We start from the raw sequence: 15,956 nt of genomic DNA, 5'->3' as shown, positions 1-15,956 counted from the left end.
AGAACCCTCTAGTTTCACCCTACAATGTACCTCTCCGGCCTCCTACTGTTTATACCCACCAGGTTTCATCTCAGCTTCTGCTTTAGCGGCGAAAACAGAACCGACAGACCTCGAGGGAGCCTGTGCCTTTAAGGGAAGAGGCGGGACGAGCCCTTGGGGGCGTGTCCTCTGGGCGGGTTGTATAAGGGGCGAGGCCGGCGCCGGGCTAGCGGAGGCCGAACTAGGGCTGAGCGGCTGGGCTTGATTCGGACGCTGCCGCAGGCGGGAACCCCGGGCTCTCAGCTTCAGGAGCAGAAGTTCGGGCGGCTCGGGCCGGTGGGCAGGGACTGGAAAGGCTGCGAAGCCCGGCGGGGTCGAGGTGCGGAGTTTGCTGGTCCGAGGCTCCTCGCAAGGTAAGAGGAACCTCCCCGCCCGCCTGGGCGCCGCGGGAGGACTGGCGCCCGGAGTTCAGCTTCTCAACATCCGCCCGGATTGGGAAATGGAGTACATTGACGTTCCCGTGGTCTGGCACCTAGAAAGTGCAGCCGCAAAAGTGATTACTACCCCAGTTTCCTGCCCCTGCCCCTTCCTGTCGGGTGTGCAGATCTGAGCGTCTGAACTCCTGACCTCGGACAGGCACAGGTGAAGCGCTCCATAAATGCTCCCTTGTGAATGAGTGTGAGAAATCGGCGGCCAATAAATAGGAGACACGTGCTGATCCTCAAGTTGGGAACACCTGAGGCGCGAGCCCTGATTAAGCCCTTATCGTTTGCTCTGATGCTCCAGCATTTGTCTTCATTTTACAGATGAGGAATCAGAGGCTCAGAGACATGAAGTGACCTCCCCAAGGCCGCACAGCTCGTTCGTGGCTGAGATTATATTGCAGACCTGGAGAGTCCGGTTCCAAGTCAGTGCCAAGTGCAGTTACAGAGAACAGCAGGAGGGAAGGGCCTGTCAACAGGTGAGGAAAGAGTGCTGAGACAGGCCCTTGTGCCCCCTTTTCTTCCCCCAGAGCCGCGTCCTCCCCCTCCTGCCCCTGCCAGGACATTGAGCAAAGATTTACCGAAAAACGTTGGTAAATCTGGGCTTTGTTGTTTTCTGGGCTTTGCTTTTCCTGAAGGCAAAACAAAACATGCTCAACTACAACATGTGGAAGAGCCAAAGAAGAAAATTAGTGTGCCGGGGACTTTTTTTTTTCTTTCCAGTTTAATTTCTTTGGAAGAAAAACAAAGCTGGTTTTTCCCTGGTGTTGAGGGAAAAACACAGATGCTAAAGTCCAGCTCAGCTCTGCTGCTGACAGGCTGTGTGACTTTGAGCAATTCACTTCCTCCTGGGCCTTGATTTCCCCATCAGGGCAGTTATTAGCCTGGGTTTCCATGGGAACACTACTGGGGGTTCAGGAAGAAGGGCTATCTAATCTGCATGCTAAATGATTCAGGCCCATCCGGAATGTGGGCTCCTACCTGGGCTTTCCGTTGGTGTGGGGAGGAGGAGGGACAGTTCTTCAGCTGAAAAAGTTTTCAGGCCCCTCCTGTTGGGTCCTGCAGTCTTCAGTGACACTGTTCGTCTTTCTCACCCCTACCCTACAGGCCACTAGAGGTGCCAGCTGTTTGGAACTGAAACATGACAGAAGGGGAAGCGGAGAGTGAGGGCCAGGCCCCTTGGGGGCTGGTGGCCAGAGGACTGCTGAATCTGTACTGGGTGCTCAGCTGGGTCTGTGTGCTGCTGATGGTGGAGACAGTGTCGGGGGCCGGGGGCCCATCTGCAGGGACCCGCATTAGCTCCCAGTTTCCAGCCTCGGGTGTGAACCAGAGCCCCGTGGTAGACGTGAGTGTCTAGGTGGGAAACTGGCATCAGGTGGGCGTGTATTCAGCCAATCAAGTATGTATTGAGCATCTACTGTGTAGCAGTAGATGTGAGCTGAACCTTGGGATATGCCAGGGCACGTAGACTGTAGACAAAAATCCCTGCCCTCACGGAGCCAGCAGTCTCTTAGGAGAGTGGATAAAGAAGTAAGCATGTAAATTTCAGGTGGTAAGATGCTACGTGCTCAGCAGATAATGGGATAAAGTGATATTGGAGGGTGGGGGCTGTGAGGAAGAAGGAGTATTTCCAACTATTTCAGCTTGGGGGGTCACAGATGGCCTCTGTGAGGAAGGGACCTTTGAGCCAAGCCCTGAATGGAGAAAGGAAGCCACTTATACAGACATCAGAAGGAAGAACATTCCAGGTGGAGAGAAAGGCACGTGCAAAGGCCCTGAAGCGGGGACAAACTTAGTTTCTGGAGCTGTGAGGAGGCCAGAGTGGCTGGAACAGGGTGAGTGAGGGGGAGAGTGTTAAGAATGGGGATGGAGATGTGGTGGCGGTCAGATTACCTTATAGGCTGAGGCTAAGAGGTGGGATTTGTTTTATGACAGTGGGGAGCCAGTGGAAGGTTTTAAGCAGGGGGATGTCAAGATCTGATTTATTTCTTCAAGGGATGTCTCTGGCTTCTCTGGGGAGAATGGATTGAGAGGGTTGAGGGTGGCAGCGGGGAGAACAGTGGGAAGGCTCCTGCAGCTCGCCAGGTGATGGTGGTAGTGGGAGAAAGGAAAGAAGTGGTGGGATTTGGAGGAAGTATTGGAGGCCCAACAAGCAGGGTATGCTGATGGCTTAGACGGAGGGGCATGGTGGGGGAAGAAAGAGAGGCGTCAAGGATGGCTCCAGATTTCTGGCCTTAGCAGTGGGGGGGTGGAGGAGGATGGTAGTGCCACTGACTTGTATGAATGGAGAAGCAGTGGGGACGCTTGGTGAGAGCAAGGAGGCTTCCTCCCAAGGCAGGGAGGTTTGGGCCGTTGAGACAGGCCAAACGGAACTTGCATCATTCTGTTCTGATACCTGTAAGGGGAGGAGAGGTCACAGTGGATCCAGAGTGAAAATCTGAAGGCAGGAGGCTGCTCAAGATGACCCCCTGCTGCACGGGGCTGGAGTTCTCTCTTTGTATTCTCTTCAGTGAGAGAACAAGCGGAGTAACAAACTCCTCCCCGCTTGAACTGACAGCTGAGAGTGCTTAGCGCCCACACCAACTTTCTGGGGCTGCAGAGTACCTTCATGCCCATGATTCGAGGCAGACAGACAGGGAATTATGCCTGTTCTACAGATGGGCAAGTGATTTGTGGTTACTGTGGTTATAAAATTGCTGCCTCTTGGGGGCAGGAAAACGGGGGTTAACTGTGGCTTGTGTCAGATAATCTCTCTGAGTTATTGAGCACTTAGGCCAGCAATGCGCCTAGCTCATCAAGTCCTGTACCCAAACCCCTGAGATGGGTATGGTTATCTCTGTGCTATAGGTGAGGACGTTGAGGTTCAGGGAGGGGAAGTTGGCCACGAGGGAAGTAGCAGAGCCAGGATGTGAACTCGTGGCTGCCTCATGCTGAATCCAGACCCTTCTCCTCTGGTTCACTTGCCTCCCAGGACTGACACAGGTGGCTGCCCTCCTGGAAGTCCCGCCAGCCTCTGGCTGGCTGCTGTCTGGCCAGCTTGCAGGCTGGGAAAGGCCACCCACTCCTCACCTAGGTCCTTTTGCATAGTCACTCGTTCAACAAATATTTATTGAGCACCTATTACGTGCCAGGAACAGTGCCACACGTGAGGGATAAATCAGGGAGCAGATAGCTCAGTTCCTGCCCTCATGGAGCTTATACTCTAGTGGGGGACACAGATGAGAAACAAATCAACAGGTAAATCCACAGTATTTCACTGGGGGATGAGGAGAACAAAACAGGGTGGGATGTGATGGAGTGAGATGGAGAGGGGTAGCCGCTCTGCCTCGGGCTGTCAGGGAAGGCTTCTCTGAGGACAGAGACCTGAAGCTTTGCAAAGATCTAGGGGAACAGCAAGTGCAAAGGCCCTGAGGCAAGAGCAGAATGACGTGTCACAAACGAACTTTGAGAGGCCTCTGCAACAGTGAGCTGGGGGTGAGGGATGAGAGAGGAGACAGGAGAGGTAATGGAGGCCGGATCGCCTGGGGCTGTTTGGACCGCTGTGCGAAGTTGGCCCGTTCCTAGGGGTAAGACGGGAGCCATGGTAGGATTTAGAACACAGGAGGGACGTGATCTGATTTCAGTTTTTACAAGGATCCCATTGGCTGCTGTGGGAGAATCAACTGTAAGGGCGGAGGCAGAGAGTAGGCTGGCAAAGCGATCCGGTGAGATGCTGGTAGCAGCTTTGGGAAGGGGTCCAAATTAAGATTTTTGGAGGGGAAGTAGAAGACAAGGTTCTGCTGGGCCACCCAGTGCCCCATGCCCTAAGCCCGGGCTGGCCCAAGTGTAGCCTCAGGGGCCAGGGACAGGTTTGGCATCAGACCACCAGGGCCCAGTGGTTCCAGGACACTCTTTTCGGGAAAGAGGAGGGTCTGGAAAAAAAATCTCCACTTAGGACAGATCTGACCGAGGCTGGACATTTGGGGCTGACCCTTGTGGGGGGTGGAGGGGCCCAAGCTAACAGGTGCAGGGAGCTGTTTAGTCTCAATTTTCCCCTCTGGAAAAAAGAGTAATCAAAGCTCATTTTACTGAGCACTGACTGTGTACCAGGTACTGTTCTAAGCACATGGATTAACTCATTTAATCCTTCATTTCAGGAGTCGGCAAACTTCAGCCCACAGGTCAAATTAGGTCCACTCCTGGGTGTTGTAGTCCAGGAGCTGAGAATGGGTTTTATATTTTCAAATGGTTGAAAAATTTTTTTAAAAGAACACTATTAAGTGACACATGAAAACTTTGTGAAATTTGAACCTCAGTGTCCGTAAGTCCAGTTTTATTGGAATACAGTCACGCCTGTTTATTATGGCAGGTGATACTCTCACACGACAAAGCAGAGTGGCATGGTTTCAACAGAGACTGTCTGGCCTGCAGAGGGGAAAATATTTAGCCTTTTATAGAAAGAGTTTGCCGACCCCTGCCTCATTTTATAAAGGAGGGAACTGGGGCACAGAGAAGTTACGTGAGTTGTCCAAAGTCACACAGCTATGAGTAGGGAAGCAGAATTTGAACCCAGCCTGCATGGTTCCAGAGCCCTCTCCTCATACGCACTGGACCACCCAGCCTTGCTGAGCAGTTGTCACAAGGCCATGGGGCCTTTGGGAAATGGCAGTGTTCATTTTCTGCTCCTGGGTTGGTGTCCTGGTGAGAGTCCTGTGATTTTTCCACCCCTTTGAAAACTTGCCCTATTGGGGTCCAGCTGCAGGGTTGGGAAAACAGGAGGAGGTGTAGCTACAGGACGTAGGAGAGTGGAATTGTAGCCCCAGGTCACATCTACAGTGCCTCTTTGGGGGGCTGATCAAATGAGGTTAAGAACGTGAGAAGCCTTTGAGAGTTCTTTAGTGTCTGCAGTTAACTGACTCTAGATGAGTGTTTGAGTTTCCTGTTGCTGCTGTAACAAATTATTACAAACGTAGTGGCTTAAAACAGCACACGTTTGTTATCTGGAGGTCAAAAGCCCAAAATGGGTTTCACTGGACTAAAATCAAGGTGTGGGCAGGACCGTGTTCCTTCTGGAGGCTCCAGGGGAAGGTCCATTGCCTTGCCTTTTCCAGCTTCTAGCAGCTTCCTGCATTCCTTCCTTATTTTGTGGCCCCTTCCTTCATCTTCAAAGCCACCAGCGTAGCATCTCTCTCAGTCTCTCTCTCTGACTCTCTGACCTATGCTTCCATCACATCTCTTTCCGTGACTCCGACACTCCCACCTCCCTCTTAAAAAAAATCCTTGTGATTACATTCAAAGGCCTCCAGATAATTCTGGATAATCCCCCCATCTCAAGACCCTCAATTTAATCACCCCTGCCAGAGTCCCTTTTGCCATGTAAGGTCGCATATCCACAGGCTCTGAGGATTAGGACCTGGACATCTTTAGGGACCACTGTTCAGCCAGGGAGGATGAACCAGGAGCTTGTGACTCCACATGTCCCTCCCAGCCCCCTCATCCCCCAAGCCATCCCCGTACTGCCCATGCACCTGCACAAGGAGGGGCCGCTGGCTGCAAGTAACAACATTTGGAGAGGGCATCTAGGTAGGGAAAACCTGAGCCCTTTTTTTTTTAATCCTACTGTAGTTTAATTAACGGTATTGTACCAATGTTAATGTCTTAGTTTTTAAAAATATTTGTATTTATTTTTGGCTGCGTTGGGTCTTCGTTGCTGCACCTGGGCTTTCTCTAGTTGCGGCGAGCGGGGGCTACTCTTCGTTGCGGTGCACGGGCTTCTCATTGCGGTGGCTTCTCGTTGCGGGGCACGGGCCCTAGGCACGTGGGCTTCAGTAGTTGTGGCACACGGGCTCAGTAGTTGTGGCTCGTGGGCTCTAGAGCACAGGCTCAGTAGTTGTGGCTCGAGGGCTCTAGAGCACAGGCTCAGTAGTTGTGGCGCACGGGCTTAGTTGCTCTGCAGCACGTGGGATCTTCCCAAACCAAGGCTCGAACCTGTGTCCCCTGCATTGACGGGCGGATTCTTAACCCCTGCGCCACGAGGGAAGCCCCCAAGCCTTTCTTGTTGGGCCCCAACTAACAAAATGGAAACGATTTAAAATTGTCCCCTTAATATCGGAGCTGTTTAATTGTTTGGCTTCTTAATGGAGCCAGCGTGGACTCTGATAGTGTGCGTTCTGCTATTCAGTAATAAAGGGAGTGTGGAGAAGCACTTAACAAAACATATGTGGCACCAAGCTGCCAGCGTCCAGAGTGGGTTTGGTGAGCACGGCTCTGCAGGTGAGGAAGACAAGGCCCAGACCCCTTAAGGGGCTGCTGAAGGTCACCCAGCCAGCTGGTGGCAAAGCTGGGTCTCAGACCCAGGACTGCTCTTCCTCTCAGCTGACCCTGTCTCCCATACCAGTCTTACTGGTATAGGATTGAAAACTGACGGCCCACGGGCTCGTCTGGCTGCTATGATTTTGGTTTTGGTTTCAGTTTTTTTGGGCATTGTGGGGAGGGGTTTTCTTTCATGTTATAACTTGGATGCCTTTCAGCAGGGCATGCACCCTCCAGCTCACCACCATTGCCAGCAGCCGTGGTGGTTTTAGACATTTATATGATCTGCCTGGCCCCCAAGGCATTGAGTTTGCAACCCTTTCCTGTCCAGCCTGGCCCTTGAAACTTGTTCACAGAAGGGAAAATATTTGACCCTCTCTGGATTCCCTGGGTGTCCTTAGTGATTCAGGGAAGAGGATGAGAAGGGAATGAGATGGTCTGAAAAGTCACCCACCCCAGACTCAGAGCAATGCTCCTTTAACTCTACCACCCCTGGGCAGAGCTGGGTTCAGGTCCTGATGGGCTTCAAGGGAGGGGATGGCCACCTTGGGGCACGGAGGCAGGTAGGCTGCAGAGAAATGCGATTCTGGAGACCAGATTTGGGGGACCCGCCTTGCTGACTCACTCTGCTGTCAGGGAGATGGAGACGAGCTGGGCTGGGACCATCTCCCTGCGTCCTCCCTGGCTAACCGTGAAGACCAGGAGGTGGGGAAGAAGGCAGGAAGAGGAGGCTGCCCTTGCCCAGTTGAGCTGTTTCCCCAAGAGCTTCAGCTAGTAACTTTCAGGGAGACCTGAGTTTGAAACCAGCTAGCAGTGGTAGGCTGTGTGCCCTGGGGCAAGTCACTTTGCCTCTCTGTGCCTCAGTTTTCTCATCTGTGAAGTGGAAACAATTGTACCAGGTCTGGTTTTTTTTTTTTTAGAAGACGTTGGGGGTAGGAGTTTCTTAATTAATTAATTTATTTTTGCTGTGTTGGGTCTTCGTTTCTGCGCGAGGGCTTTCTCTAGTTGTGGCAAGCGGGGGCCACTCTTCATCGCGGTGCGTGGGCCTCTCACTATCGCGGCCTCTCTTGTTGCGGACCACAGGCTCCAGACGCGCAGGCTCAGTAGTTGTGGCTCATGGGCCTAGTTGCTCCGCGGCATGTGGGATCCTCCCAGGCCAGGGCTCAAACCCGTGTCCCCTGCATTAGCAGGCAGACTCCCAACCGCTGCGCCACCAGGGAAGCCGCCTAGGTCTGTTTTGAAGACTGAGCTGGGGTCCAGCACAATGTGTGGCAAAACAATTATGAGGCCATACTGTGTGCAAGACTTTGGTGGGAGGGACAGACATTAAAACAAGTCTGTGATCCTACAAATAACTGGGGATTTCAAAACACGAGAAGTGCTTTGTAAGAGAAGACCGAGGGTGATGGGAGCTTATAACTGGAGGATCTGCCCTATGCTGGGGGTGATCAGGGAAGGCTTCCTGGAAGAAACGTCTAAGAATTGGAAGATGAATGAATGGTGGTCTTTTGAGGGAGGTGTACCAGGCAGAAGGAACAGTGCATGAAATAGGTACGGTGGGTCAGTGTGGCGTCTGCAGAGAGCCAGTAAGCAAGGGATGAGGAGATGACCTGAGGGCTCAAGGACAAGAAATCTCATCTCCAGTTTGGCATTGGTGGGAGTTCAGAGAAGGCTTGTGGAGGGTGTGGAACTGTGATTTGACAGAGCTTTTTAAAAAAAAAAAAAAATTGGAATATAGCATACATAACCTAAGATTCACCATCTTAACCATTTTTAAGTGTACAGTTCAGGGGCATTAAAAACATTGACACTGTGCAACCGTCACCACCATCCACCTCCAGAACTCTCTCATCTTGCAAAACTGAAACTCTCCTCATTAAACAACTCCCCATTTCCCCCTCCCCCCAGCCCCTGGCAGCCACCGTTCTGCTTTCTGTCTCTATGAGTTTGACTATTCCAGTTACCTCACATAAGTAGAATTACATATACAGTATCTGTCTTTTTGCAACTGGCTTATTTCACTTAGCATGATGTCTTCAAGGTTCATCCATGTTGTGGCCTGCGTCAGGATCGCCTTCTCTTTTAAGGCTGAACAACATTCCATCGTGTGGATATGCCACGTTTTGCTTATCCATTCATCCATTGATGGACACTTGGGTTGCTTCTAAACCTTTTGACTACTGTGACTCATGCTGCCATGAGTATGGGTGTGCAGATGTCTCTTTGAGACCTGACTTTCAATTCTTTTTGACATACACCCAGAAGTAGATTTGCTGGATCATATGGTAATTCTGGGATTTTTTCCAGTTTTATTGAGATACAATTGACCTACAGCACTGTATATAAGTTTAAGGTGTACAGCATAATGATTTGACTTAACATATATTGTGAAATGATGCCCACGATAAGTTTAGTGAATATCCATCAACTCATAGAGATAGAAAAGAAAGAGGTTTTTTTTTTCCTTGTGATGAGAACTGTTAGGAAATACTTTAACAACTTTCATGTATACCATACAGCCGTGTTAACTATAGTTATCACCTTGTGCATTACATCCCTGGTACTGGTTATTGTATTTTTAATTTGGGAGGGGAACTGCCGTGCTGTTTTCCACAGCAGCTGCACCATTTTTACACCCACAGCAGTTGCACAAGGGTTCCAATTTCTCCCCATCCTCCCTAACGCTAGTTATTTTCTGGTTTTGCTCATTTGGTTTGTGTGGTAGCCATCCTAATGTGTGTGAGGTGGTACTGACAAAGCTTTTGAACATAAAGTTTGAGAAGGGGGAGCTTCTAGGCAATGCCTAAGCACATGCATAACCTCACAAGGGCCTAATATCCATTATATAAAGAGCTTCTATAAATCAATAAGAAGCAGCAAACAATTGAAAAAACTAGCAGTTTAAAGAAGGAATGCAAGTGGCCATTAACGCACGAAAAGAGCACTTCACCGTCCTCCGGGACTTGCAGCTTAACAACAGGGAGATTCCTACTACATTGGCTGGAACCAGACTTATGGTAGCCACCCTAACCTGGTAGGGGTGCAGGTGTAAACTCCTTTCCCATTGCTGGTGGCAGTGTGTCTAAGTAGAGCTTTAGGGAGGGTCTTTTGGCAAAATCCATCAAATGTTTAAGATGTTTCTCCCTCTGCAACAGACACTATCAGGGCCCCGCCCATATCCTTTGGACTCTGCCATTTTGGTGGGCTTCTGTGGACTTTGAGTTCCCAGCATCTTTTTTCAGAACCACCCATAAGCATGGTAGGCCAGAAGTGCTGGGGACCTAGCACCTCCCTCCCCGGCAGTGCTCACCTGATGACTGATAGGAGTTGGTGTATAAATACCCCAGCTCCCTTGCCCTTGGGATTACCAGCCCATGGTGGGAACGATCTCAACCAGCCTTCACTGGTTGCATTTCCGTCCCTGAGTCTCTTCTCCCTCTCGGTGCTTGTGTTCTATACACCTCCCAAATATTCTGCTTGCTTAGACATCCTTGTCTCTGGGTCGCTTCTGGAGGAACTCAGACTGGGATACTCTCTGACTCAGCACTTTCACTTCTAGAATTCTCCCTGACAGAATATTCTCACATGTACTCAGAGTCATGTGCAAGGAAGTTGATTTTGGTAATAATGAAAAGTAGACACACTCAACTGCCCATCAGTAGGGAAACGTTACCTCTACTATGTATCATCCATGATGTGAAATCCTAAGACCCTGCAGTGGCAGGGGGTGGCGAGGGTGGTAATGGTTAAGGACAGGGATTCTAGAGCTCAAACTGCCTGGGTTCCAACTCTGTCTCTACCACTGAGTGGGCCCTGGGATACTGTCTTAGTCTCCTTATCTGTATAATGGGCAGGTTAATAGTACCTTCCTCATAAGATCATTGTGCAGATTAATTGAGGTACATTTTAAGCTCTTAGCACTGTACCTGGCATATAGAAATCCCTCAGAATGTTTTGACTTTTATCATCCTCTTCATCATTATGTGCATCAATATATCAATACATGGCACATACGTGAAGTGGTAAAAGTTAAGTTGCAGAAACGAGCTTCAGGATGGACTCATTTCTATGAGATAAACTGTATACTAGGATGTATATACAAATATCGTTAAACTGAGAAATGTCTGTAAGGGTCTGCTTCAAACTGATCATAGTAGGACATCTGGAGAGAGGCGGGATCATGGAGGGCAGGGATGAGAAGGGAGAATTTAGAAATCTTTATGTATTGTTTCTTTTTGTTTCATTTTAAATACACCTATTCAGGACTTACTTGGGTTAGTTTCAAACACAAGTTTATTTTTTAAAATTAAAGTGTGCAGCTGGCACCTGGAGGCATTGAGAGGCTTAGAGACCAGGATGAAGGAGGTTATCTTCACTGCTTAGGTGGGGCTGGGCCAGTCAACCACAGGGTGTTGGACCTTGATGTCCCCCCTCCCTTCCCACAGTGTCGAGAAGTGTGTGGCCTGAATGCCTCTAGCCGCTGTGATTTCGTCCGCTCCAACCCTGACTGCCGCTGTGAAGGGGGCTACCTGGACTACCTTGAAGGCATCTTCTGCCACTTCCCACCCGACCTCCTCCCTCTGGCCGTCACTCTCTACGTGAGGCCCCGCTCCGGGGAGCTGGTGAGAGGGACTGGTGGCCCCGGCGGGACTTAATGCCCTTTTCCCTTTCCGGCCCCCCAACCCAGGCTTTTTGGCTGCTCTACCTGTTTCTGATTCTGGGAGTCACCGCGGCAAAGTTGTGAGTTTGGCCTTGGGCTCATATCCACCTTATAGATTGGAAAATGGAATCCCAGGAGGTTGACATTGGGGTGACCCTGGGCTTGGGGGAAGGACGGGGGCAGGAGCCACTCATTGTGGAAACACTCACTGTTTGCCTTTTCTCCATAGCTTCTGCCCTAACTTGTCAGCCATTTCGACCACACTCAAGCTTTCCCACAATGTGGCAGTATCCTTTGTCCCCGAGGGATGGAGGGCAGTTAGGGCGGGTGGCTGGGAGACAGGGTGGCAGCTCATGGCCAGGAAAGGCCCCTGCACTGAGGCACCTTGACACGCTCCCCCCATGGCGTCACCTTCCTGGCGTTTGGGAACGGGGCACCGGATATCTTCAGCGCCCTGGTGGCCTTCTCAGGTCCGCGCACAGCCGGCCTGGCCTTTGGGGCACTGTTTGGTACGAGAGGCCCCGGCTAGGGTGGGGTGGGGCAACAGGAGGGGGCGCAGGGTAGACCAAGCTTGGCATCCTCTCCTCCAGGCGCAGGCGTGCTGGTTACCACCGTGGTGGCCGGTGGCATCGCCATCCTGCACCCCTTCACAGCAGCCTCGAGGCCCTTCCTCAGGGACATCATTTTCTACATGGTGGCCGTGTTTCTGATCTTCACTGCACTCTACTGCGGCAGGGTCACGCTGGCATGGGCCCTGGGTGAGTGGCCACAGGACCAGTGTGGGGTCATCCCAGGGCTGATGCGTGGGAAGCATGGGGGCACAGGAGGGAGTGGTCAGCAGGGCACAGAGTCACCTTTGGTTCCAGATGTTGGAAACCCTACTCAAGGTGGCTTGAGCGAAAAAAGGGGACTCGTGGTTCGGATAACCAAAGAGGGCAGGGCAGAGTCGGGGTGATGTTCTGAATTTTCACAATTTCAGGTTTTAACAAGCAGTACAGCCAGGATGCTGACTGTGGCCGTCAGGGTCCCGGCAGCATGTCCATTCCATCCAGATGGTTCAAATGACATGAATGGCGGGACAATTTACAGAGGGTTAAGGAAGCCAACAAGGGATGCTGAGATGCAGAGATACCAGGGACCAGCAACAGTGGGAGCCCCTGAAGGGGCAGAGAATGGGGTGCCTGGAGCCTGCTGAGGGCTACAGGCCCAGACCTGGGACCACCCAACATGAGTGACAGTTATGGAGGGTCACAGTCCCTGCTGGAGACAGGGTACCACAGCAGGGAGGGAGCAGGGAAGAAGCGCCCCAGACCCTCCCCTACTGCCTTCTGTTTTGCTGTCAGGGCTCCGTGGGTGGACCCAGGGCAGCCAGGGTTCAGGTGATGCAGTCTGCAGGGCTCAGCCTCCCAGGCCACAGAGCAGGACACCGACCCTTCACACTTGAATTGTGTCCTAGAGGCCACTGTCTATACCAGGCGTTACACCCACCGTTGACTGCCAGATTGGTGGTGGGGAGGGGGCGGGGCTCCAGGAAATGGCCATTTGCCTACTGGTGCTGGGCTGGGCTTATACAGATAGCCACCGCCACCAGGCCCCAGTGACAGAACTGGCAGCTCTTGTTCTCTGGGCCCTGTGGCCAGGATGCCACTTGGTGACAGCGTGCCCTTGTCTGCAGGTTACCTGGGCTTCTACGTGTTCTACGTGGTCACTGTGGTTCTCTGCACTTGGATCTACCAATGGCAGCAGAGGAGATCCTTGGTCTACTCCGTGCCAGGTACTCCAGGTAAGGTCTGAATGGAGCCCCCAAGGGAGCACCAGTGGGCCTGGCGCCCTCCTTGCCCTTCACTGCTGCCTTGTGTCTCTTGAGGCCTTTGCCAGTGCCCATCTCCTACTTTTTCTACTCACTTGACCAGGGTCCCACCTCTGCACTTTTCCTTGTGCTGGTGAAGCCTCATCATCACCTGCTTGTCCAAGTTCACTAGTTCTTCATGCTGCTGCCTGTTGCCAGGGCACATCTTCAAGCTGTCACCACTTGCGTCCAGGAATGCGCCCCCTACCGTCGGGGTGAAATCCAGATGCTTCCATATACGCAAATACTTGCACGCACATATCTGCAAACACACACAAATACACATCCACAAATACATATACAACGCACATACACAACATATACATATATAAATACACATTCACAAATACATATACATACACAGCCCACACATATATACAAATACGTGCATAGCACACACTCCCAAATACACGCACGTATACAATATATATACATACATGCTACATACATGTACACAAATACATGCACAACACACACATACTCAAATACATGTACCACACGCAATACATGCGCACACATATCCACAAACACACACACCTACATCCACAAATATACACACAAATACACATATGTACAAATACATATATGGCATACACAACACACATATAAATACACGTGCACAAATACATATACACATAGTCCACACGTACACAAGTTCATATATAAACATGCACACACATATACAGAGACACACATATACAAATATATACGTAGCGCACATACAACACACAAATACAAAATACATACACATATACAATTTATTGAGTAAATTATCAATAATTGTCAATAATTATTAAATTATCAAATTCATTCTTTTCAGTAAGACTGTAAGATAGGGCCTATAGTATTAGCGTCTTTTTGGGTGAGGAAACAGGGAAGTCAAATTCTTCCCAGGCCATAGGTACTGGAGAGGGGCAGAGCCAGGACTTGACCCTTGTTCCTCAGACCCCAAAAGCCATCCCCCTACCCACAATGCCAGAGGCCACAACTGGGAACCTACAGACCACCTCTTCTGTACAGAAGTGTTGTTTTTTTGTGGTGTGACCAGTGTGTTCTTTTAAAAAATATTAGGCCAAGATTTAAAATGAAAAGATTTTGTTTTAATTTTTAAAATATTTATTTATTTTATTTATTTTGGCTGTGCTGGCTCTTAGATGCAGCATGCAGGCTTCTTAGTTGCGGCATGCCAACTCTTAGTTGCGGCATGTGGGATCTAGTTCCCAGACCAGGGATCGAACCCGGGGCCCCTGCATTGGGAGTGTGGAGTCTTACCTACTGGACCACCAGGGAAGTCCTTAAAATGAAATGACTTGATATAAATTGTGACTTCTCTTGAAACATGAGACCATCTGGTCCTCCATCCCTGCCTGGCACAATGCCTAGAACTGAATGGGGCTTCCCTCTTAGGACAAGGTGTGGGTCCCCAGTTTGCCCCAGTCCCCACCACTCTCTGTCATCAGCCCCAACACGTGGGGGTGCAGACCTGATTGGAAAACCAGAATTCCGCCTCCTAGCCTGTTTCACTTGGCCCCATGATGTGCTTGGTCCCTTTCAGCGTGTGAGCCTGAGAACCTTGCACTGGATCTGCTGCCATTTGTGCTGGGCCTCAGCTTTCTTCTCCAGACTCATTTCATACCCCAAACTCCATGCCCCAGCTGTGCAGGGCTACCCCCATGTCCCTGAAGACGCTATGCTCCGTCTGGCTATCTCTGGGCCTTTGCGTGTGCTGTCCCCTCTCCCTGGTGTGCACTTCTTCTGAAAGACTTAAGGACTCAGCCTGGAGGGAGCTCTGCAGAGAACCCCAGGTGTCCCTTCTGGGCTTGTACAGCTTTCAGACTCTCCCCAGCACAGCCTTTATGTCTCCATTCTGTTATTAATTTGCTTGTATTTCCGTCTGTTGGACTGTGAGCTTCCAGAGGGCCAGACTCTATCTCATTACCTCTCCAATCCCTGGGGCCCTGACACAGGTGCTGGTGACTCCTCCTACAGGAAGTCTACCATGATTTTTCCTCTTCTGCCCTCTTTATCAACTGAGCCTTCAGAGTTCAGTACATATTACCCTGTGCTGTCTTTTAAACCCATCATACGCCTCCAGGCTGGAACAGAAGGGGAAAATGAGACCTGGAGAAGGGCCCAAAGTCACACAGAGGAAGAATCAGGACTAGCACTCCTCACTTGAGAAAGGCCATTTTCCTTTTAGGAAGCCCTTCTTTACAGGACTCAGTCCTCTAATCATTCCCAAGGACTCCCGAGAAAAGTTGCAACTGGAAAAGAAAAATATGGTGGGTTCCAAATTCTGAAAGGTACAAAATTGAAGTCAGTAGGTGTTTCAATTATGTCTTCAAACACCCTTATTCAATTTAGCATTATGGCTGCCTCATTACATGTGAAAATGTTTTGTGAGTTCGACTTCCTCAATCTGTAAGAATTTCTGAGCGGGCAGGGTGATTGCTGAGAAATCGAAAGGACAGAGGGCCTGGACACTTGCACCCTGAAAACTGTCCTGTCCCAGAGGTGCTCTACCCTAGAACAGTGGTGGAGGGTCTGGGTGCCCCAGTTGGCTCATGGGAAACTCCCCTCTCTCCTACAGAGGTGCTGTCAGGTTCCGAGGAGGATCGGGTGTCTTCTAATACCAACAGCTATGACTACGGTGAGTCCAGTGCCCTGTGCCTGGCTGGGATGGAGAGGCGGGGAG

At 50.7% G+C, this 15,956-nt stretch overlaps 1 protein-coding gene across 1 annotated transcript in view; it reads left to right on the top strand.

Moving 5' to 3' along the window:
* Positions 1–226: 226 nt before the first annotated feature.
* SLC8B1 (solute carrier family 8 member B1) overlaps positions 227–15,956 on the top strand; it is a 31,313-nt gene continuing 15,583 nt past the window's right edge. The window contains exons 1-10 of the mRNA XM_082668404.1: positions 227–392; positions 786–940; positions 1,569–1,806; positions 11,198–11,350; positions 11,440–11,492; positions 11,642–11,699; positions 11,816–11,921; positions 12,003–12,170; positions 13,088–13,195; positions 15,852–15,911. Of these exons, the coding sequence (XP_082524530.1) occupies positions 1,603–1,806; positions 11,198–11,350; positions 11,440–11,492; positions 11,642–11,699; positions 11,816–11,921; positions 12,003–12,170; positions 13,088–13,195; positions 15,852–15,911 (910 nt within the window). The 5' untranslated portion in view covers positions 227–392; positions 786–940; positions 1,569–1,602. The remainder of the gene's footprint in view (positions 393–785; positions 941–1,568; positions 1,807–11,197; positions 11,351–11,439; positions 11,493–11,641; positions 11,700–11,815; positions 11,922–12,002; positions 12,171–13,087; positions 13,196–15,851; positions 15,912–15,956) is intronic.

Source organism: Grampus griseus (assembly GCF_964374135.1).
Source record: "Grampus griseus genome assembly, chromosome: 12".
NCBI classification, from domain to species: domain Eukaryota; kingdom Metazoa; phylum Chordata; class Mammalia; order Artiodactyla; family Delphinidae; genus Grampus; species Grampus griseus.
Note: the sequence above shows the minus strand (reverse complement) of the source record. Positions and strands in the feature narration are given on the sequence as shown.